Consider the following 25,225-nt stretch of genomic DNA (forward strand, 5'->3'; position numbering starts at 1 on the left):
AGCAATATGTTCCTGTGGTTTGAAGTCAACCATTTTTACACTACCTGAACTATAAACGCAGAAATCTATCGATCTGAGTGTCTCCAGAAAAGATTGCTGCCTTTGTATAAGAAGCATAGTACACCTCCACTGTTTTGGCCGGATTTAGCGTCGGCTCACTATGCTAAAACCACTCGCAATTGTCTTGCGGAAAAGGGTATAAATTTCGTTGAGATAAATATCAATGCACCAAATTGCCCTTAGCTTCGGACCCATCGATCGTTACTGGGCAATCGTGAAGAGGGTCTTCAAGAAGACTGGTAAGGCAGGTGGGAACATGCAGAAGTTTAAAAAAATTTGGACTCAAGCGTCAAAAAAATGTGATACAACACTTGTCCGGAACTTGTTGAGAAGCGTTCGATCAAAAGTTCAATAATACGCGAAGGAATAACTTAAATTTTATCCGGTTTTCATTATGCTCAAGTTTAACCTCGTACAATAAAGGATCAATTTTTAGTTCGAATAAAATATTGTTTTTTATCATAATTTGAAAAAAAAATTGTGGATAGCTTATTTTCGATACACTCCTTATGAGTTGTTCTCAAATATCATAAATCAAAGAAGCATTAAATAATTATTGCGTTGATTACACTAGAAATTTGTTAAACTTCATCAGCCGAATTCGATGTTGCCCCGCTTGAATGCTGTGCCACTGACAGTTGTCATCAATTCCAATTAGGTAAAAAGATTGCGCCTAATATTTCGATGCTAACTTGTACTCACCGAACGGGGGTTCCGTAGCTCAAGTGACAAGTCGCAATCTATTTAATCTAACAACAGCCGAAACCGTTTTTTCTGTGATATTAATTTGCTCGAATAGAAATCGCAATGGTACTGAATCTCGAAACCTAATAACGGCATTGCGAACGACTGCGAACTTGAGACAACTGATCAAAAGAGAATTGTTCTACACTCAAAAACGATATCGACAAGTTTAAAGTAAAATCCAAGCATTGTCTAGCAAATACGGAGTAGCAGTTGCCATTTTCTTCCTCCTTCCGGAATTGAACTGCAATCTTCACTGCCGAAGCAAATCAGTACCAACAACTCGATGTAGGTCAGACTGTTGCAGTTCCATCAACGGCGAAAAACATCAACAAAACAGAACATGACCTGGTGAACGACGATCGGTAACGGGGGCCCGCTCGCCTTCTTCTTCTTCCTCCAGTTGGCCCGCATAGAATTTAACGAGCGGCAAATTAGCGCGCACCGCACGGTACCGTACAGTTTGTTTATTACCTATTCGGTGGAACCATCCTTCCCCTGCCGTACTTGAAACGGGCAGGAATGGGACGATGGAGGCTACACCAAACACCGGACCGTGGCGCAGTTCCGCGCTCGCTGCAGATTGCGATCGGGGTAGTGCTTGGAACTCAAGTGGTGGCCCGCCTGGGGCTTGGATCGATCATAATCATTCTGCGGTTTGTATGTGCATCTCGTCGAGTAAAGAGTAAACATCAAGTGGTTTGGGGTTTTTTTTTACCATTTACTATCTACAATAGAACACCCTCGAGGAAAGAAATCGGATTTTCACGGCACCGCTGAGTAGTTGCTGTTTGTTTACACATTCCAAGTCCAACTCGTGGTGGCGGTTCGAAAGTTGCCACCAGTTGGCAACTTGGTGGTGTGGGAATATTGTTTTGTTGTTTTGAGCTACTTGACTTTTGAAGCACAGGTCACTGGATGAGTATGCCATGAAAAAAACGCGTACCATCTGGCCCATCGTAGTGTGTTCGTGTGCAGGTGTGTTACATGAACGTCAAATCTATTATTATTATTTTTTTTCTGTCGGACGGCGAAGCAACCTTTCACTGAACAGCGGCTATCCGGATGTCCATCAATCTCATCCGTCACGCCTATCATCTATCGTTATTTTTTCGGGTTTACGTTTTAGGTTGATAGTTAAGTTACACTTTGGTTTTCCTCGGTTTCCACCAGAGTACGCAAGTGTTATATGAACTCTGCCTTCCTTCGGTTACGAAACCCCGGTCAGAGATGAGTCGTGAACCGTCAAATCGTGATTGTATCTGGGATTACATGAAAAGATAATCAATAATTATTTTTGCACACCGCGGGCTCCGCCGGTGAAGTTCGAACCAATAATGCCGACGTCGGAGGGGTTGTGCACTGAATAATTCATCTCATCTTGGTCGGTCGACCGATGGGCTTTCTCCTGCAATTACGGTTGCATTTTCCTGTGACCAACTGGGGCGTTAGGTAATTTTTTGATTTCAGTAGGACAGTTTGCTTACCTAACACCAGCGGAGGATCAGTGGACTCTGCGTGGAAGCGGCAATGTCCGATTGGCATTTGTCATTATTATTTCGTCGCGGATCCACCGAGAGCTGTGAAATTCGAATCAAATCGATTTGTTGCTCGAGCAGCAGCAGCAGCAGCCGCCATTGCATCACATCAGAAAAAACAAGAACTGCAAAACTGCATTCCTTCGGAGCGGAGTTTTTCTTTCGAGTTTTCACTCTCATTATCGTTCATCGTCGCGACTTGCGACTGCAGTTGCGACCCAAAAAAGAAAACCTCCCACGTGCTTGCAGACGTTTAATTGATAATAAAGCCAACAAAGAGGGACCGATTGCGGCAACAACGAGTCGCACGTTGCACCGCGCGATGGTGACGTGACGAGACGCGATCGAGAGATGAAGAAGCGCCATTATGTAAATTTTGACACGAAACCGAGGCTTTTTTTGCGGGATTCCCACATTTTCCGAGATAGACGACTTGACGTGTTCTCACCGCCGTTTTGCAACCGCGCATCAGACTGCAGTCACGCAGAGCTTTCGTTTTCAAAGCCTACTAACATCGAGGTTGAAGCAGGAATTCCGTCTACCAATGCGATTTTAAGGTTAGATTTTATATAGGAAATGAAAATTGATCAATTTCAAATTCAAGGAATTAGGGTTATCCGACGATTGGCGATGCTAGGTTCTAGTACTGGTACGATAAGGCACTTCAACATGCAAGCAAATGTTTACTCAAGCGGAACAGGCCGAGCTTTGAATCCATCGATTAATCAACCATTTAGTCTGACCGACTTAGTTACCATGTGTGAATAAAACCACTGACCGACGGTAGATCCGCAGTTTGTAGTGTTTCGGAAGTACTAGCGTCAACATCGAGTTAAAGTTCTAACCAGTTGGCGATCGATAACGATGGGTGGAATCGTGTCGCGAGTGTTCCGTGGTCATCCGGACCAAAGCTGCGTCAAGTGTCAGCGTTCCTGCTGCGTCTGCCTGGATGCGAATCTGGAATTTACCCAGCAACGACTGTGGCGCCTAGAGGAACGTGATCGCCGCCGAAGTCGCATACTACCGTACGATCTAACGGAGGATGATGAAGATTTGCTCCCGCAACCACGCAGACAAAGAACCATTCGGAGAAACCGAACCCAACAACAGGCAAACGACAATGAACAAGAGGAAGAAGAACCTCAACAGCAACCAAGAAGACAGCAAACTATGAGACGCCGACAACAGCAGCGACCGCAACAACAACGACAACAGCAACAGGAAGAAGAAGAAGAACCCGAGGAAGAACAAGAACAGCAGCAACCACGTAGAAGACCGGCTCAACAACGAAGACAACGCCAGCAGCAACAGGAAGAACCCGAGGAAGAGGAGGAAGAGGAACAAGAGCCGCAACCACGTCGACAGCCTCGACGTCGACAACAACAGCAGAATCAACAGCAAGAGGAAAACGAGGGTGAAGAAGAGGAACAACCACAGCAACCGCGTCGACAGCAACGTAACCAACGTCGACAACAACAACGACAAAATCAACAACAGGAAGAAAACGAGGACGAAGAAGAGGAACAACAACCACCGCGACGCAGACAGCAACGCAACCAGCGTCGTCAACAACAGCAACAGAACGAAAACGAGGACGAAGAGGAAGAACAGCAGCCTCCTCGGCGGCAACAAACTCAGCGAAGAAATCGTCGTCGTCAACAACAGAACCAAGAGGAAGAACCAGAAGAGGAAGAGGAACAACCAGCACCCAGACGGAATCGTCAGCAACCTCGACGACGACAACAACGTAGACAGCGTCAGGAAAACGACAACGAAGAGGACGAACAGGAGGATCAGGAGGAAGAACAGCCCAATCGAAGAGCTGGACGACGTCGATCTCAGCGTCGTAACCAGCGCCGAAATCGTAACGAACAGGAACAAGAAAATAACGACGTAGATGATGATGATGACGAGGAAACCGAAGAAGAAAGTGAACCCCGTCGAACGCGTCGCCGAGGTTCGCAACGTCGTCGTCAGCGCGATCGCAGTGACGACTCAGACGATGATGTTGATGATGATGACAACGATCGGATTGCAAGGCGTCGCGAACGCCGTTGGGAGAGACGTAATAAGCGAAAACTCGATCGGGAACACTGCTTTCCTCCACAGGAACTTTGCCGGCACGGTTCTCTTCGCCGGGAGGCGGTACCAATGGTGCCGCAACCTCGCGACCCGGAACCTCCGGTCGCGCATGGACCAAATGTTCGCCGAATGGTCGCTTGCTACGAAATGATGCGTTCCGATATTAGCGAAAGTGATTCACAGTCACTGCAAAATTTGATCTGCGCCGTCGATGACCACCCGATGCGGGATTCCGTTCGCCGCAAAGAGCGTTGCTGTAAAAATTTGTTCTTTTTTTTCCCGAAAATGACACGAATTGAATTTTACTAATCGAAACTTTCTTTCTCCTTCCAGGATTCGCCACTGTCGTCCAAGGTTGCCCTATTTAATGAAAACGCCAAAAGCCATATTGCATCCCAGATAGCCAATCCATTCTCGGAATCACAAGGCGTTCGGGGAATGCAAAGACTAAAGATCAGTAAAGAGGAGTACGGCAGGTATGTGTCCGGTGTCCATAGCATTGAACTACTGACCAACTAATAACGAATGTGCGTGTGTGTGCGAAAGTTCTTTAACACCGTTTGCTTATTCTTCCTTCATTGGCGTAAAACAAAACTCATAAACCGAACCTAACGCTTCACTAACCCCGTGTACTGTGCAGTGAAATCGAGTGTGGCTTCAAAAATCATCACTCAATCGATGGTCCGGAGCCGTCCCCTCGTCTACAACCGAACTACAAACCATATGGTATGGTGGCCTGTCAGCAGCTGTTAGCCTCGTTCTGCATTTCACGCTACTTCAATCCGTCGGAAGAAGCAAATAATTTTAGCACACAATTAATCGCTTATGCTTGATGATATTAACCAATCCATTAATCAATAAACCTAACCGTCGGTAGGTGGGCAACGCGCTATCAGCGAGGAAAAAACCCTACAACCCTGAACTCTACAGTATTTAGTCGCACTTCTTTAGCAAGAGAACTGTCAAACTAAGCTAGTCACGCCTTGTATAAGTGTTTTCCTCAAACTGCTTTCATGTATATAATATTTGTTTTTAATGATTGAGAAATAAAATATAAATTAACTAAAATAAAAACTAGCACCACTGAAACAAAACAAATTTATTCACAACTATACTCATTCTTTCCGAAATTCTTACACAGACCGAAAGCCGGAAGCCTCACCGAATACCGGGGGAAGAAGGCCAACATCCAGGTCTACCAGGAGATGCTGGAACTGTGCACGGTCATTGCCGACGAGGGTCAGCCCCTGTCGAAGAAGGAACCGGAACTGAAAGTGATTCTGTTTGGCGAACTGTTCAATGTAGGCTACTTCGTGACATTTCATTTCATTCGAGTTCTCAACCACCCTGTTCTGTGTTCTTTCGCAGATCTACACCCACATCAATGACAAGCTGGTCGGGCTGCTGCTGCGTGCCCGCAAACACGAGCTGATCCAGTTCGAGGGTGAAGTGTTGTTCCAGCGCCGCGACGACAATGTGCCCGTTTTCCTGCAGAAACCAATCCAGGAGATCCGGAGCATTCTGGTCGGCAAGCAGACCGAAATCCGTCGGAGTCTTAGTCCGAATCCGGTACCGACTGGATTGCTGTAAAACTGCGCCGATGCTTTGTGTGTTGTTTTGACATGTCGCACTGCGATCCCGTACCGTTCGGGGAAAATAGGTGCCGGCTGTCAGATGCGATGTGTGGGAATGTGTGCGAGTTTGACGTTTGCTGTTTTCGTTGAGTTGTTTGGATCGATCATGAATGGATGTGACAGCGTTGTGTGTTTGAGTGACGTAACAGAAAAAAAAACTTGTACTGAAAATTGTCATATGTATATTTTAGAAGTTTTTTTCGGAAATGTTATGTTTCTTCTCGAGAAAATCATTGCTCGTGGACCAAAAAAAAAGAGTTAGATAAATTGAAAGACAGTTTTGTTGTTTTCTTTCGAAAAAAAATTACCAATTTCAGTTAACACAATTTATAGGTATGTTACTATTTCGTTTTTTTTTTTTCGTTCAATACTACATAATTTTCAAATAAAAATAGAGAGAAAGGGCTAGGCGTAGAGCTTTTCCTGTGAATTCCAGAGTAAAAAGATTACTAATATCTCTAGTTGTAATGTGAACAGAAACAAACAGAACCAAAAATAGTTGATAAGTTTACAAATTTTTACAAAAAAAAACAAAACAATTATGACAGTTTATTCTTTTAGGCCTGCTTTTTCATTCGCTTTCATCGAATCAACACTAGTTCGTGCAATAGTTAGTATTTAATTTGCTTTTCGTTTCGTTTCGTTTCGTTTGTCAAGATTAATTTTTCGTTCGAGTTTGTCTAGTGTGGTAGTCACAGTATTATATTGTACTTGTACATGAAGCAGATGAGCGCTAACAAATAAACAAATCGTGCCCATGTTGGTATGGCGGCGGTATGAATGGAAGGCAAAAGCCCAGCAGTAACAATAGAAGAATGCTATATCATCATTTCTACACCCGCAGAATGTAGCAATAATGAAGCCATAGCGTGATAGTCGCGAGAGAGAAAGAGAGAGAGAAAAAAAAGGGTACACCGTGGGAAAAAAAAGTGTTTGAACAAAATTTGCGGAAAGCTTCCGCTCTTCGAAACAAGAAATTAAAACACCATCGATATGAATCAACACAAAAGGAAAAGTACGAGAGGAAAAAAATAGCGTTTTGCAAGTGAAAAACAAATTCGATAATGCATAGCGTAGTCGGAAACTGGGTGAAAGAAGACAGGGGAAAAAAAAGTATACTAACATGAGTATGTTTATGTTTTGTGTAGGAAATTCTTTGCCAGAGGAGCAGAAAAAAAGTGGTACTGTAATTAGCTCGTTAAGTAGAAGATAATAAAGATACTCTCTGTTTACAATATTACCAGCATCAGGAAGTCGGGAGCGGTGTGTTTACTGATGAAAGAAATTCCTGACGAAAGGGAAAATATCGGCATAACCACAAGACATGAATAAATTGGCATCACAAAAAAAGTGCGAGTTTTGGGATGGCGATGGTGCGCATTTTTCTTACGCTTTTCCGGAAAATTTAAAACCTACCACTCTAGAGACCCAAATATTTTTTAGGCTTGGTCGCACGATTTTGGATAACTGATGCGTTCCATTCCATTAAGATTCCTTCCGGATCTGAACTGAAATATGACGGGCGTAATGATCAAAATTTGTTCAACTTCAACTTGATTCATTTGTTTTAAGCGTACTTTGAAACAATACCAATACACCACTTATTTTAAAGAAGAGTGTGTGAAGCATCATGTCTACTGTTTGATTTAGACATTTGCTCTTCAAATATCACTTCTTGTTATTCCGTTATTGAACAATCTAATCAGCGTGATCACCGCGAGATAGCGTTATAGTGATTGTTTTGACATATCCCATGTATTTAGAAAAATTTCTGACGAATTTCAAATTAAAAATATAAATTCAAATGTTTTGCATGATAATAAGCATCATTCGAGCAACATTTCGCAGTTTTTTCGTGGAAAAATATTTAGAAATGAGTCGGTTAAGAGGTATTTTTGAGGACGCTTCTTAAAAATCATGATTTGCGGTGTCCACTGTATCTCAGCGCAGACTAATCAGAAGTGAACAAATCAAAGCAGCATAGTTAGAGCAGAAGTTTTTCTAGACCCCAACGTTTCTGTTAGATTTTTTTTAATTATTTGAATTTTTGGTGCTTGTTTAAATTCAAAAGTACGATTTTTTACGAAAAAATCGACCATTTTGTAGTTGTAAAACTTCCCCATAATAACAAAAACGAAAAGGAAAACGTTGGGGTCTGTTTTTTATATGTAGAAAGTGTGTGCAAAATTTGAAAAAAAAAATTGGTGCAGTAGTTTTTGAATGACGATGGACACGGATTTTCAAAACCCGCTTTCGAGAAAAACGCGTTTGAAGTTTATTTATCTAAGGTCCTTATTACCGTTCTCACTTCCACTTTCACATTCACTTCACTTACATGTCAAAAAGCAAAGTCCTGGCATTACATTCCTTTTGTGGAATTTGGCCTTTCTGTTTCAACTGACTTCGCAGCCGATTCTTAGTGTACAGAATCATTGCATGGCTAGTACTATGGATCCTACTGACACTAAGAATCCTTCCAGGTCGGGGCTCGAACATACGACAACTGGCTTGTAAAGACCAGCGTCCTATGCATTGAACCGCCAACCTGGGACAACTTACATGTCACTTCACTTGATTTTACCTATTACCAGTATCACGCATAGTAAAGTGATCCCTGTGGTGGAAAAAACTAATTTTTTCAACAAAATTTTGGTGGCGTGATGTTCATAATGGCATCAAGTTCATCCAAGTAATTACTTTTGTCTCTGAAGCGACTTCCGTAATAAGGACCTAAATTCACTTCTTTTAATTTCCACCGTGAAGTGATACCCATAATAAGGGTCACTTCGCTTGGTTTTCACCGTGTAGTGACACCGGTATTAAGGGCCTATATATATAAAATAATAGCGAAAAAAGTGTGTGTTGCTAATGTTCTCTGGTATGCGTGGGTCGATCTTAAAATGATTTTTTTATTCGAAAGGTGACGTTAATGCGGAGGTTTTAGGCTATAGTACATAAAGAAAATCCTTCGGGAAAGAAGATAAAAACTAAAAAATTGGTTCGTTTAGAATTGGAAATTTTCCACTCACTGCATGCTAGATCTCCGATGATTGTTTGGCGAATATCGAGTTATGCAATCCCGCATAGCGTTTTGGCTACCTGGGCAGCCATGGCCACCAGACGGCTACCAAAATTGATTCAGTGACGGTTGTCAAATCCAATTTGACAAAACAAAGTCGCCTGTATCAAAGTTAGCCGAGCGTTTTCATCTTTCCACCTTCGCTGAAAATGTCAAAGATTTCAATGTGGAAAAATCCTGGTGGATACGGTTGTATCGTTTGAGTTGTATATCTGGCAGCGGTGAGGCAGTCGGTCACCAGAATGTCTGCCAGCCATATTTTTCCAGCTGGCAGCGTTTAGTCAGCCATCTGGCAGCCATGCGTATGCGGGATGTTGCTACCCGCTGGAGAGCAAAATATGAATACTAGATTATTAAAAAAAACCGTTTGGATTTGTGCAAAAATTTCACTGAGCCTACTTGATTCACGTGTTTCTTTATTTCGAATCACATGTTCAATTAAGTAAGGGCGCCAAATGAACAGCATACAGGTTTCTATTTTCCGATATATAAATTTGGGTTGTTCAATACCGTCAAGTCAAATTATAAAACGACTATAAGAAAAGAAAGTGATTAACGTATTTTTTATGATTCGTTGTTTTACTAAAACTCCAGAAATGTGAATCTTATCTTCTTGATAGATATAATTATTGCTGTTCCCAAGTAACATTTTTAATATTAATAAATACTTGTAGCTATCTTCAATGCTACATAATAAATCTTGCATTAAAACTTTAAACTCCACGAAAGGCTACTGAAAACCTCAATAAGAGCATGTTCCTGTCAAGTGGACCATTCTTCATAAGGTTTATAAAGCAAAGTGAAGAATCATCATAAAGCTGCGTTTAAACTTCAAATTCAAGAAAATTTTGAAACCAGATTTACGATCAACATTAAATTTATTTGGATGGAATAAATTCCACTATGAATAAACTGTCGTTTTGGTAATATTTTTCTTGATTATACGTGTGTCATTTCTGCTCTGAATGCAATCAGTAACAATTTATTGGATTTTATTTACAAGTTTGAGGCTTTTACCGAACGTAAAAACTTCATGCGCTTTTATTTTTATCGTGAATGTATGGATAAAAATAAGAATTATAACTAATCGCCTTGAAATAAATACGGTTTTTGCGAAAGTCTCCATGATTTATGAAAATTATTTTCTGTGATTTATCGTCTGTTTTGTATAAAACTATTTTGTGGCGATAAAACTTGTGCATACGTTTTGAAAATGAATCATAAAAGTCCATTATACTTCCTCGTTTTTGCATTTCGAAGTTTATTTGATGTCAATAAAGGTTACGGCAAAGAACATCATAATGGCGGCCATGAAATTTTCTTTAATGCAAATTACACTTAATCTAAGAAGCAATAAATCAAATAGCCCACAACAGGAGTGTCATAAATGTACTTTAGAACCCTCAAATTTGCTCTGAGTGAAACTGTCATTCAATGAACACGCACACACACAAATCTAGATTTATGAAAGAATTTTACTGACAATGATGTTTTAAAGAAAAATTTTTAAAGCAATATTAAGAGCGTTTGCATGGATTTATTCTAGTACAAATTGATTTATTTTTAGTCCAGTTGTTAGTCTAGGTAAAAGGTTTTATAGAAGCTTTAAAAACTATGATATTACTTGTCAAAAGCGACACTTATTATAGTTGTTATAAAACAAGTAGTGATTGAACAATCAATTACAAAACTCCTATAAATTATAATCAAAACCATAAGGCATTCGAATTGTTACTTGGGTTATAATGCACTGAGAGAACAGGATTGAGGTGTGCTGCCACTTCAAATTAAGACCGTTAACTCAAACACCAGAACTATTCGGCTCTCTACTTCTTGGAACAATTCCATTCGAATTAGAAGGAAATTTTCTCCGCAAAAATTTTCATAAGCATTTCCCATGCTATACCTTTGACCTTTGAAGGATTTATTGGACGAGATTTTGAGTAAATTTTTTTCGAAACGACCTTCAAATTTCGTCAATTGTTTCAAATTGCAAGTTCGGTTATTTATTTAAGCCCAAACGTCTTCAATTGGCCCAAACGCGATTCGAATTATCTCATCCCAGAGAACTTCAAAAATCCCGTTTGCCTTCTGTTTTTAAATTACATCGATTGAACCGAGATTTGGGAACTCATCGACATGTTTTACCTATTCGAATGATTCACTCTCTTGCTCATAAACCGTCAAACTGATTTTTGTTGTATTTTGCTTGAATCATTTGGGACTTTCGAGAGCAGGAAAAAACTGCTTTAAAGTGCGAAATGTACGTGTGGACCTGATTCGGGGAAAATGTTGAGATCGAATCAAAAACAATTGTCAGATGATTCATTTTTACTGACCATTCTACTTCACAAATCTCGAGCAATCATGAGGGTCGTTCGATTATTCTAACTTAAGAGTATTCGAAATAATTTCCATCCAACGATAATTTTTGAGTTGTGAGAAACAAGGATGGCTTTTATCGTATCATAGAACGCTCGCTCGCAACTCTTCCACGATTGAATCAGTGCCATCGATGACATTTCTGAGAATCAAAGGTTAGCACGCCGCTGTGGGGATCTTCTCTGAAGCAACAAACGGTCGCTTATTCTCGTTTCGCGATTCGATTCTATACAGGCAGTTGATAATTGCGATAGAATCATTTCACTATTGCCGCTTATTCTAACTATATGCATATAATCTTTGTATAAGTTGTGTCTATGAAAATGTATGTGAATGCTCCACACAAGGGTTTTGAAATATTGCAACCTAATATGAGAATCATCAAGTTGAATCATCGACTCGATTTTCTGCGATAATTGTCAACTTGCGATTCTCTCTTGGGAAATTCCACACAGCAACGATCATTATCAGACTGTATTTTTTTAAGGGCCGTGAAATACTCAGAGTATGAAGTGGAGCGAAGGAATGTAGAAAAATTCTCTCGCGGTTCATGCATTGAGAGACTCGAGTTCTTGTAGCATCTTCTATCGGATTGAAAATGTTGTATACAATATAGATAGCAATATAGCAGCTTCTGTGAAATTTTCGGCAATCACCAACACTGGTGAGAAATTCACCGGGACAGCTACAGGTACAGAAATAGAAGGTACAGGAACAAGTGCAGAAAGTACAAAACCAAGTACATAAATGAGGGAAACAAGTATACAATTGAGTGCAGAAAAAGGTACAGAATGTGCAGATGGTACAGATATAAGTACAGAAGTTACAGGACCAAATACAGAAAATACGTGAGCAGGTATAGAACGTACAGGAAAAAAAGCACAAAAAGTACAGGAACAAACACACAAATTACAGAAACAAGCACACAAAGTACAAAATAAAGTGCAGACAATAGAGGGACAAGTACAGAAAAAAGTTGAAAGTTCAAAAATTAATCGCAAATGTTGTCGAGACAACAATTTTGAATGGCAAATTAGAAGAAGAAAAAGTTTTCTTTCCACGCATTCCAAGGATGCCCACTGCTATGTCATTTCAATTTAAACATCATTTTCGCATCCGTTTAACTTTTCTGTTACCGCCAATAATCGTCATGAGTCTGTAGCGTGAATTTAGAGTTTTTTTTTCAGATGGTAAATTGAACGCTGCCTGTTTGCGTTTCGGCAAGCCATCGGTTTTATACAGGGTGATTTTTTAAGAGCTTGAGAACTTTTTTAAACAATAAAACGCATAAAATTTGCAAAATCTCATCGGTTCTTTATTTTAAACGTTAGATTGGTACATGACATTTACTTTTTGAAGATAATTTCATTTAAATGTTGACCGCGGCTGCGTCTTAGGTGGTCCATTCGGAAAGTCCAATTTTGGGCAACTTTTTCGAGCATTTCGGCCGGAATAGCCCGAATTTCTTCGGAAATGTTGTCTTCCAAAGCTGGAATAGTTACTGGCTTATTTCTGTAGACTTTAGACTTGACGTAGCCCCACAAAAAATAGTCTAAAGGCGTCAAATCGCATGATCTTGGTGGCCAACTTACCGGTCCATTTCTTGAGATGAATTGTTCTCCGAAGTTTTCCCTCAAAATGGCCATAGAATCGCGAGCTGTGTGGCATGTAGCGCCATCTTGTTGAAACCACATGTCAACCAAGTTCAGTTCTTCCATTTTTGGCAACAAAAAGTTTGTTAGCATCGAACGATAGCGATCGCCATTCACTGTAACGTTGCGTCCAACAGCATCTTTGAAAAAAATACGGTCCAATGATTCCACCAGCGTACAAACCACACCAAACAGTGCATTTTTCGGGATGCATGGGCAGTTCTTGAACGGCTTCTGGTTGCTCTTCACTCCAAATGCGGCAATTTTGCTTATTTACGTAGCCATTCAACCAGAATTATGTAGACCATAAATCGGGCGTAAAGCGCGAAACACATTTCGAACCGAACACTGATTTTGGTAATAAAATTCAATGATTTGCAAGCGTTGCTCGTTAGTAAGTCTATTCATGATGAAATGTCAGAGCATACTGAGCAAATAATAATGCATGAAAATCATAACCTCAAAAAATCTGAGCAAATACTAATGCATGAAAATCCTAACCTCAAAAAAATCACCTTTTATATTTTGTCCTGTTGTCCGCGATATAAAAAGGTTGGGGCCATTATCATATAGCATTATAATGATATGTTTCTTCAATAATCATTAAAATTGATAAGTAGTTTTGATTTTCTACATCATATTATTGCGCTACGAAGTGTGCAGGGGTCCGCTAGTTGTCTATAAATCGAACGAAACAATTTATTACTCAAGGAAGCACGTAGGCTCTAACATTCTCGAAAAGCCATATTTATTCTTTTGTATTTTGTTATAATGAAGCATTTCGAGACTGCTTTGTCAAGTTTTTAAGTCAATCGAAGCAGAAATCTTGGGCCTGTATACGCAGCTCTTATTTCTTCGTAGTATGAGATCGGCAAAGATAAAGGCCCATAACATGCTGAGTTTTGTTCCGATAGGCTTCAAAATTCCACAGAATATTCTTGAAATGTTTTACTATCAGAAAATAGAAAGAACATGAAAAATTATTTTTCAAAAGTGTTAGACCCTACCCGCCCCTTAAATCTAGTGCTTCTACAGTAGCTAAATCTAGTGAGACAATAACATGAGGAACGATTTATTGATAACATTACGTGATAAATGTAAGCCGAAAGAATTGAAATATTTGTTGAATATGCGGAACATGCTAGTTATGGGCTTGTTATATCCATAATTAGTTCTAGCATAGGGGATTCGAAGAAAAAAATAGGATCGAAGATTACGACGTCGAATGTCTAATTGTAACAAATTGCAGTAGCTAAGAACAATCGATTCGCGACTGAAGTGGGTCTGCCACAAAACTAGCCTTACAAACATCGCGACGGACAGATAATAAATTGAGACCAATCAGTTTGCAGCGGTCATGGTAACTCGGTAAGTTTAAAGGATATCTCCATGGAAGACATCCGAGAGCGAATTGGATAAATTTGCATTGAATCGCCTCAATGTGTTTCGTTTGAATTTCGTTTTGGTAATAAGGTGATCAGATAACAGAAGCATATTCGAGAGTAGAGCGAACTAAAGCGCAATACAGAGCTTACAGGCAATGTGCATCAGAGAATTTTTCAGTAACACGAGAAAAAAATCCTAATATCTTAGAGGCTTTGGAGATAGTAAACTCTATGTGCTCCTTAAAATTTAACTAGGAATCCAGAAGAACACCTAGGTTGTTAGTCTTCTAACAAATTTTATATTTCTTTTATGAAAAGTAGTGAAACACTCTACTTTATCTGCTGACCAGAGGACACCGGTCACAAGTACTCAGGGCAATTCAGAGGTGGATGACGACAGATTAACACTTATCCGTCCATATGAGACTACCGATTCACTTTCAGATTCAGATTTCTTTTTTAAAAGTACACAATAGCGATTTTAATAACCTAACCATAATTTATTCAAATTTAAACAAAAGAAGAACCTTAGATAGAAACTACGGAAATATATGTATATTCATCTTGTAGATATTAATTATATTTATTAAAAAAAACAATATTTCAAGGTGCGATACGTTGGCTAGCATGCTGCGGCCGGGTTGGGCGCCTTCGATGGTCCCATGTGGACTGACGATATAGTGCACGAGAATTTCGGGAGCGAGAGTAAAACGGTTTCACGTACCTTCGGCTGCGACGCGCCGGTCGCTCGTGGTCTGGTAGTGGTGTGGAGAATTGCCAATACTTATCTCCGAGTACAGCTTCGTATGCTGTGGGTGCTGCTGGGGCCACTGCGGTGATCGGTAATGGTTTTTGAGCAAGCACTATGTGGTTTTCAGGGGGGTATCACAGTGCACTATAGTATTTAGTGGGTTTTTTTTTATTAGAGGAAAAGACGCACTTAATTATATCGGGCATACGCTACCGATAGGACCCTCTAACGAGTTCCAATTATCACTTCCGGGTCACTATGGTACGTTTTTCGGTCTCAGAAGACACCACTCCGCGATCATTCCCTCAAGTCTGTCACACGCGTTCACGCACAAACAGTTAATTCGTGATACACTTCACTTTTTTGTCCGATGTAACGTTTATCAAACCCTTCTGGGCTGATCTTGTCCGAGTATCCGCGATTCCGACTACTAGTGTCGACTCTATAGTAGAGTATCTAACAAAACAGCCCCGATCCATGTGCCGGAGGTCCTTTTACACCACTCGCTCTCGCTAAATCCTCTCTCTTTCGCTCGCCTGATCTTCCGGAAGCGGACATCTGAATTTGTTATCATCCGAACGCAACGATGATAGTAGTGTAAATCGATCATAACGACGATCGAACTAATCAATAATTGTCATACTATTTTGACCTAGCAAAAGAAATAACTAAATGACTGAGAGCGATGGTAACCTCCTATCTAGGCGCCGAACGGGTAGTAAACATTTTGTTTGTCAGTCGGTGTTGAACAGTCGTTCGCACCGCACGCATATAGCTCTTGGCTCCTGGAATTTTTTTCTGGCTACCTAGAGTTTCATTGATTCAAGGCTTCAGTCTTTTTCAAGGCTACCTGAATCACTAACTAAGTGACTAAGTGATACAAAGAGTGATATTAGAGTGACTAAGTGATACAAAGAGTGATATTAGAGTGACTAAGAAATTAATCAGTCTTTTTTAAGGCTAGCTAGGAGTCTAATCGAAGACTAATTTAGCCTAGTAAATTTAATTTAAAATTTCATTAATTTCAAAAATGCCTGCGTCCAACCGGAAAGGCAACAAGCCTAAGGCTAAAAATAATTCAATACGGAATAAATCACAATCCGTTATTCAACATTTTTCTAATAACATTCACGATATTATAGAATCTGAATGTAAAAATAAAAGACAACGGACGGATTTCCCTTCCGCTGATCCTATGCCGTCTAACAATATTTACGAGATTCTTCCTGAATCCGATTGTAGCGACATAGAAGAAAATTCTTCAAATATTCCCAAAATGGACGCTTGTCGTTCTGGGAAGAAACAACAATCTATGCCACCAGTGACGGTGATGATTTCCGACTTCAAAGCATTCCGTACTGAGCTTTCTACTTTTCTCCCGGAAGTAAAAGTCTCATTTCAAATCGGACGAAGAGGAGAATGTCGAGTCTTGGTGGATGGATTGGAAGATTATGAACGTCTTATTCGATATTTGTCCGAGAAACTTCATAAATTTTATTCATATGATATAAAATCAGACAGACCCTTCAAGGCTGTCTTGAAAGGATTATCAAATGATCAAAGTATTGATGAAATTAAAAATGAACTAAAAGAATTGCTTGGTTTTGCCCCTTCCCAAGTAATACTTATGAAAAAAAGAGCGAATGGTACTTCTAAACCACGCTCTGGAATTTCCCATGAACTTTACCTAATACACTTCAATCGAAGTGATGTAAACAATTTGAAAACTTTAGAAAAAGTACGTTTCATTTCCCACATTAAAATTCATTGGGAACATTATAAACGGCATAATCGTATTGCAAACTTAACGCAATGTCGTCGTTGCCAAGGCTTCGGTCATGGAACCAAAAATTGTCATATGGATGTACGGTGTTTGAATTGTGGTAAATCGCATTCGAAAGACGTTTGTCCAATGAATGAAACCACTGATAAATTTTCATGTTCAAATTGCAATGGAAATCATAAATCCAATTATTTGAAATGTCCTGTCAGGGAAAAAATTTTAAACGCTCGTTCGCTTAGACAACAAGTCAAATCAACGACCTTAAATTTACAGAACATACCTGAAAATCAAAAAACCGTTACAAATGCCACGCCTAATTCTTCTAAGGCACTGATTTCTTCGAAACAAAAAACAGGTACGCCTGCCAATTCGTCTTCTAACGAAAACAATTTATTGACAGGTAGATCGACCTCGTCATCATCTTCTTCTAATGTCAGTTATGCTGGTATGTTAGGTAGAAATCTATCACCTATTTCTTCTAATGTAAATAATCAAAACACAGGACCGCCTTGCAGTTCTTCTTCTAACGAAAACAATTTATTAATAGGTAGACCGGCCAAATCATCTTCTTCTAATGGCAGTCTACCTACAAATATTTCTTCAATGCCATTCGCTTCTTTAAATGAAGTTGATTTAGGCGATATAACTGAAAATAAAATGATCTACCTACAAGATCAACTTTTTCAAATGATCATCCAAATGAATTCGACTTCATCACTTTTTGAAGCATTTCAAATCGGATGGAAATTTGCAAATAATATTATAATGAATTTAAAATTTAACAGTGATGTTAAATAATTATTTGAATATTTTAAATTGGAATGCTCGATCTTTGAAATCGAGTGAAGATGAATTTTATAATTTTCTCAAAGTACACAGAATTCATATTGCCATTGTGACAGAAACTTTTCTTAAACCAAATGTAAAATTGAAAAGTAATCCACATTATGTGGTTCATCGATTTGACAGGTTTACTGGAATGGGTGGTGGAGTTGCCATTTTTGTCCAACGGCAATTTAAACATCGAATTTTACCTTCTTTCAATACTAAAGTTATTGAAAGCTTGGGAATCGAAGTTGAAACCATTCATGGAATTTATTTCATCGCTGGAGCATATTTGCCATTCCAATGCACCGGCGAACAATTAAATTTCTTTAAAGGCGATTTGCAAAAACTTACAAGATATCGATCGAAATTTTTCGTAATAGGGGACTTAAATGCTAAGCATGTCCAGTGGAATTGTAGGCAAAATAACAGTAATGGTAAAATACTTCATAATCAACTCTCAGCTGGTTACTGCACAGTTCTTTATCCCAGTAATCCGACTTGTTTCTCTTCAGTGAAAAACCCGTCTACAATTGATCTGGTTCTAACAGATCAAAGTCACATTTGTAGTGAACCGATTACACATGCGGACTTTGACTCAGATCATCTTCGTGTAACATTCAGACTTTCCAACGAAGCTATAATTAATCCAATTAGCTCTATATTCAACTATCATAGAGCTAATTGGTTGGATTACAGATCTCACATTGAAAATCATGTGGATCATGAAACTATTTTAGAAAATTCTGCGGACATCGACACAGCAGTTGATAATTTGAATCATTACATTATCGAAGCAAGAAATCTTTCAGTTCCCAAAGCTCAAACTAAATTAAATTCTCCTATCATCGATGACAATCTTCAACTGCTAATTCGGTTGAAGAATGTTCGTCGATGACAATATCAACGTTCTCGTGATCCTGCTATGAGAAACATAATTAAGGATTTACAAAAAGAAATTAAACATAGATTTACTCTTTTGCGAAATGAAAATTTCGCTAAAGAAGTTTAACAAATTAAACCATATTCTAAACCTTTCTGGAAACTTTCTAAGGTTCTTAAGAAACCTCAGAAACCAATTCCTGCTCTCAAGGAAGGAAATCAAATACTTCTTACAAATGGCGAAAAAGCTCAAAAACTTGCTCAGCAGTTCGAGAGTGTCCACAATTTTAATTTGAACGTTGTGAGTCCTATTGAAAATGAAGTCTCAGTGAAATATGATCATATTTCAACCCAAGTGTTATCACACGATGACATTATTGAGACGAATTTTGATGAAATTAAGTCAATCATTAGGAAACTTAAAAACATGAAGGCTCCTGGTAATGATGGAATTTTTAATATTCTTATTAAAAATCTTCCCGATGTTGCCTTGAGACTCCTGGTTAAAATTTTCAACAAGTGTTTTTCATTAGCTTACTTCCCAAAAAGATGGAAAAACGCTAAAGTAATTCCTATCCTAAAACCTGATAAAAACCCAGCAGAAACATCAAGTTATCGCCCAATTAGCTTACTTTCTTCTATCAGTAAACTTTTTGAAAAAATTATCTTGTTGAGAATGATGACTCATATAAATGAGAATTCAATTTTGTTACCAGAGCAGTTTGGATTTCGTCATGAACATTCAACTACTCATCAACTTGTCAGAGTAACGAACATGATAAAAGCAAATAAATCTTCTGGGTTATCCACTGGAGTTGCTCTTCTAGACATAGAAAAAGCATTCGACAGTGTTTGGCACAAAGGTTTAATAGCAAAAATGTCTGATTTCCAGTTTCCTATTTATTTGATCAAAATGATTCAAAATATAACTGATAACTGATCGAACTCTTCAGGTTAGCTATCAGAATTGTAAATCTGAATTGCTACCCGTACGAGCCGGTGTTCCGCAGGGTTCGAGTGTAGCTCCAATCTTGTATAATATTTTCACTTCTGATCTTCCAAATCTACCCGTTGGTTGTCAGAAATCGCTATTCTGTGACGACACAAGTCTGTTAGCCACAGGTAGAAATCTAAGAGTGATCTGCAGTCGAAGTTTAAATATTTTCAGTGATTATCTGTCAAAATGGAAAATTAAACCAAATGCAGCAAAAACGCAATTAATTATCTTTCCTCATAAGCCAAGAGCTTCTTTTCTTAAACCAAACAATAATCACATTCTCAAATTGAATGGCTTGGAATTGACACGGTCTGATGAAGCTAAATACTTAGATTTAACGTATGACAAAAAACTCACTTTCAAGGATCACATTGAAGGAATCCAGGCAAAGTGTAATAAATATATTAAATGTTTATATCCTCTTATAAACAGAAATTCTAAGCTCTGTCTAAAAAACAAATTGTTAATTTATAAACAAATTTCCAGACCAGCCATGCTTTATGCGGTACCAATTTGGTCAAGCTGTTGTTCCACCAGGAAGAAAACGCTTCAAAGGATTCAGAATAAAATTCTGAAAATGATTCTGAAGCGTCCTCCCTGGTTTAGTACAAATGAGTTACACAGACTCACAAATATAGAACCATTAGATGTAATGTCACATAATATTATAAGCAAATTCCGACAAAAATCGATGCAATCTTCAATTGAATCGATTCGCTCTCTGTATTAGTTAGTAAGTTAGTATATAAGTTCCTTTTCCCCATTACACAATACAAGTAGGTTTAGAATTTTCCCTACACAAAAATCTCAGAATTGCGGAAGCAAATGATGTCTTCATGGTAATAACCAAATCATATATATATATATATATATATATATATATATATATATATATATATATATATATATATATATATATATATATATATATATATATATATATATATATATATATATATATATATATATATATATATATAACAGGGCTGAAAAGTCACCACTTGTGGCTGAACGCCCAATTTAAATCTTAATAATTTAATTTTAACTCATATTCCAATAAATAGTTATTTAAAAAAAAAACATATTGTGTTTGTGGTTCAAGAATCCATGTACTAGTATGAATATGTTTAATTGCCGTTTTTGATCTTAGATGGTATAACATATTAATAAATTGGTCGCATGCACCACCTACATCGACAAAATTGGTTCAAAGAATTGCCCCGTGAAAATTCGTTTGGTTTCGATTAATTCGGTGCTAATAATCGCTCTCAGGGCGTTAATCGATTATCTACAATATTGATATATTTTAATTACATTGGAAATGCGCCTGATCAATCAGTTCTGCCCGATAGTTAGATAATCGTTTACCGTCAACTTCCTTTTATAGCAAACTAGAAATGGTGAAAACAATATTTTGATACAAAAATAACATGGTTACAAGGTCCTTAACAGAAGAGGCGCGTTCGAGAACAGTTTGTGATATATTATAGTTGAACTTGAACACAGACTTTGCGACTAAAAGAGATCACAGAGCATTTAAAATTATTTTGTTGATGTTACACAAATTAGTTAAATTATACAATTGTTCTTGTAGGAACTCTGAGTCAGCTGCAGATTTGATTATATGAAATATTTGAAAGTCATCGGCGAACGATAGTTTAATACACTTGATCGAAAAATTTAGATCGTTGAAATACAATAAAATTATAAACGGTCCAAGGTGATTTCCTTGAGGAACTCCAGAGGTAACAGCAAATGACCATCATGACCGGTTAGATATGATCGAAGCCAATTCAAAAATGATCCGTTAAATTCCAGTCTACTTAACTTGGGAGTCGTCATGATTGATGATTGATTTTGTCAAATCTCTTGTAGTCGTGCTTGTAAAGAACCTCTGATGAACGAAGTGTAGGTTACTAAATCTGTGGAAGTTGAACGCATTGGCATGGACCCATACTGAGTCTCAGATATGTAGTCAGAGCAACTATGTGTTATAAAATCCAGAACTATAATTTCAAACATCACATCTATCGAAAAGGTTCTGTGACTCCTGGTAACAGCTTTACTGAAATCGCAATTAGTACCACTCGAGATCGGAGAGCAAAAAATCGAAATTTTATTACCCGAAGAAAACAGAACTGCTTTCTCGTGAATTTTGGTTTTATCGATGTGAAAATTCACCAATTCGGTCAGCTCAACGAGCAATTTCTTGGGGTTTCATAAAACAAACGTTCACCCATCTTGAATTTTTTGGGGTTTCACAAAACTCCCAAACTCCAAAAATTTGTAAATAACTTCTTAAAATTCGCGCGAAATCCGCGCCCTCGCATCAAAATCTGAGCAGAAACCGCGCTAAATCCGCGCGACCGTAACAACCATGTATTTGGTAAGGTTGCTATCAGAGTAAACGCCATTAGCGAAGCGATGTGAGGCGTTTTGTTGCGGTGTACTTTTTCCGCCTTGTGTTCACTCTGATAGGGTTGTTTTGATCAAATGTAACTCAAATGGCGCGAAAAACAAATTCGAGACCCAGAGCATATGGGATTTCGACTGATTGGGGTTGTGAACGATTATCTTGCTCTCACACTTAGAAAATTTCGCAGAATTCGGTAATATTGAACAGCTGAACGTTCGGTAATCAAATTGATTACCGATCGTTCGGTAATTGCTGAACTGTCAAACAACTACCGTATCATATATGCTTCTCATATACCAGTACCTTAAACACATTGATATACAAGTGTAATGTGTTATTCCTCGCTCAGAAAATATAATCTCCACCTACAGGTTCGACACTAACATCCGCCCGATTCTCTCGATCCCCGTCCCTGTCCACCATCTTCATTGGAATTAACAAAATCTTTTTTTTTTTGTCACTAACTTTTTCGTTCCCCTTTCCCTGTTTTTCACCATCTCGATGGCAACTAATTAGATCTCTGTCGTTTTCAAACATTTTGTTCCCACACCCCTTTTTTACCCCGTTTCCCACAATATTTACTTCTTTTTTTCATTCTCTTCCGTAACATCACCATCACCGGAAGACCGCTCCAGTCAATGACCAGCATGCGGGCCACCCGCCGGGCCTTCGTAGCCTGGGGGTGTTTCCCGCGGACCCTCACGGACCGAAGAAGGCCAACATAGAAAATACCATCGCCATCTGGAATCATCTCATCCTAAATTCAATTCACCGGCCACTACCGATCGCCAGATACTATATTACATAATGATACTACTCTAGTTTTAAGTTAGACGATAATTAAGATTATTAAATACCCTTGGCATCTTAGAGCTTAAGCAGTGTGCCTTAATATTATATTATATTATTGAATAAAAAAAAAAACAACTACCGTAAACTGTAAACCAAATGGATCTAACTGATTGTTCGGTAATTTGTTGTTTGTTTGTTTTCCTTTGGTTAAAACTCTTTTATTTTCGGATTTCAAAAAACAACACATGTTCACAAAAATGAATGAAGAAAATTGACTTTTTAATTTAATTCCAACCTTTTGTGGCTATGGTTTTACTCCACCTTCCAAAACACTGCACAATCCGTCGAGTCCACCAGAAATTACCCTCGAACGATTTGTGTAGGCCGCAAGTGGACAAGTGATACAAAATTATTTTATGCCTATAAGTAAACAAAAAGCTTTTAGTGGTTCTAATGTTTCGAAAACTTTAGCACCTGTACCTCAATCCATTCGATGAACTCTTCAAGATAATTTTCGTTTGGTTGATAAAAAAAGACACTTACATTTTATCAACTGTTTGACAGTTAGTTTTCACGACAATCAGTATTTACAGAAGCTTGGTTACTGGAAGATTATTTTACCATACGAACGGTAGAGTTTTACCGTACTCGGCGACTATTCAAATTTACCGTATGAACTGTATATCTATTTACAGAGTTAGTTAATAAAAACTTGCGTAAAACTGATCGTCCGGTAAAAATTTGCATAATTTTTGTAAAATGACGTTCATGTTCCGAAAAATCGGTAATTTCTATTGATTACCGAAAGTTTTCGTCAAAAAAATTACCGAACAACGGAATGGAATCTTAGTGTGCTTGCTGCTGACACTTATACCAATATACTTCCGAAACCAGAAGTGCCAGCCACTTGATCTTCGAACTTGCGTCACAACCCAATAATCACCCCGATTCTGCAATCCGACGGATTTGTGATACGAACGAATCTACATTCTTTACATTTTGCATTCTTTATTCCGTTCGACTTGTATAATTCGATCGACTATCGTTCGGGAACACTTGAAATTTCGAACACTAACCAATAAAGCTGTCAACACGACTTACACGTTCTATATTATTTATATTATTCATTTCTTAGTAAACTTAGTATAAACAAATTAGAACGATTCTAAACCGAATAATACGAAGAAGTAATACGTACGCAAGTCGATCGAGTAATGTTCGAAAATTTAACAACTCGAACGAATGATATTCGAGTTCATACCCAACTCGAACGGAATGCAGAATGGAAATTGCACATTCGAATCGGAAAATTTCGAATCGATCGACGTACACAATAGGGGTGAATAGCTTTCAAACGAGCCTAAGTTTGTTCAAATTTGAATTTAGTATATATTAGTTTCTAGATTTCGGTTCCGAAAGTACCGGAAACAGTGGTCAAAAACTCCGTAAACGGAACTCACTTCATTGGTGTCTTTTTTGAAGATTCAATGAAATTTTTTTAACAGTTCCTGGGGATTAAAACTGGTTTTAGCTGCAACATCAGGTTAAAGAAAACACCATTCCGGATATGTCAATAGCAAGTTAGTGTCATACAAAATTATTTTGATTTGGAAAGGTGCTCAGAATCCAATTGAATTTTCGTTAAACTTTACGGAGGACATATTCTATAGGTCACGACATATTAACACGATTTAAAAGTATGGATTTCAGAGTGACAGACAATCTGGTTAACACAAAACATTTGAAAATGCCGATTTGCAAGGATTGTTAAGCGAAAACAAAAATAAATGATCTAAATTCGAATAAAAATGACGGAGAGATCAACGTCATGGACAAAATTCAGAAGGTGGGTAAACGGGTTCCTAATCAGCTGATGGAGAGCAGGAAAAGTGAAAAGCGGTGAACGGAAGTTTGCTTTCTTGGCATGAAACCAAGGGTTTTCTGCACCGGATCGGGACAGAGCGCAGAAAATCACTGGTCCGCCCTAGCCAACTACAAAACCTATTCGTTTCGGATAGAAAACGATACTATGCATCTGATGGAATCAATACATCAATACAATCAACACTAATCGCTACCGCCAGTTTTGCTTGAAAAAACGACAAGAATTCTCCATAAAACATGAGAAAGTCATTTTGCTGCACGACAACACCTCCGCACACACAACTGAAGGGGTGAAAATCATCACCCTGAATTCAGATGTTAGCTTCCACAGCCCCACAC

The 25,225-nt window shown here is 38.5% G+C and overlaps 2 protein-coding genes across 3 annotated transcripts in view; both read left to right on the forward strand.

The window, feature by feature from the left end:
* LOC131427504 (actin-binding Rho-activating protein) overlaps positions 1–7,311 on the forward strand; it is a 38,995-nt gene extending 31,684 nt beyond the window's left edge. For both annotated transcript variants that reach the window (XM_058590747.1, XM_058590748.1), the window contains exons 2-4: positions 4,758–4,900; positions 5,566–5,725; positions 5,793–7,311. In XM_058590747.1, coding sequence (XP_058446730.1) covers positions 4,758–4,900; positions 5,566–5,725; positions 5,793–6,014 — 525 coding nt within the window. In that variant the 3' untranslated portion in view covers positions 6,015–7,311. The remainder of the gene's footprint in view (positions 1–4,757; positions 4,901–5,565; positions 5,726–5,792) is intronic.
* On the forward strand, positions 482–4,750 carry LOC131427503 (putative uncharacterized protein DDB_G0271606). Its single transcript, XM_058590746.1, has one exon. The coding sequence runs from the start codon at positions 3,207–3,209 to the stop codon at positions 4,731–4,733; it is 1,527 nt and encodes a 508-aa protein (XP_058446729.1). The 5' UTR covers positions 482–3,206; the 3' UTR covers positions 4,734–4,750.
* Positions 7,312–25,225: the final 17,914 nt, after the last annotated feature.

The sequence above is a fragment of the Malaya genurostris genome, chromosome 2 (genome assembly GCF_030247185.1).
Source record: "Malaya genurostris strain Urasoe2022 chromosome 2, Malgen_1.1, whole genome shotgun sequence".
Classification (NCBI taxonomy): Eukaryota; Metazoa; Arthropoda; class Insecta; order Diptera; family Culicidae; genus Malaya; species Malaya genurostris.

Bases quoted from the DNA above. Each gene is read 5' to 3' on its own strand.
- LOC131427503 (XM_058590746.1), top strand. From the start codon at position 3,207: ATGGGTGGAATCGTGTCGCGAGTGTTCCGTGGTCATCCGGACCAAAGC.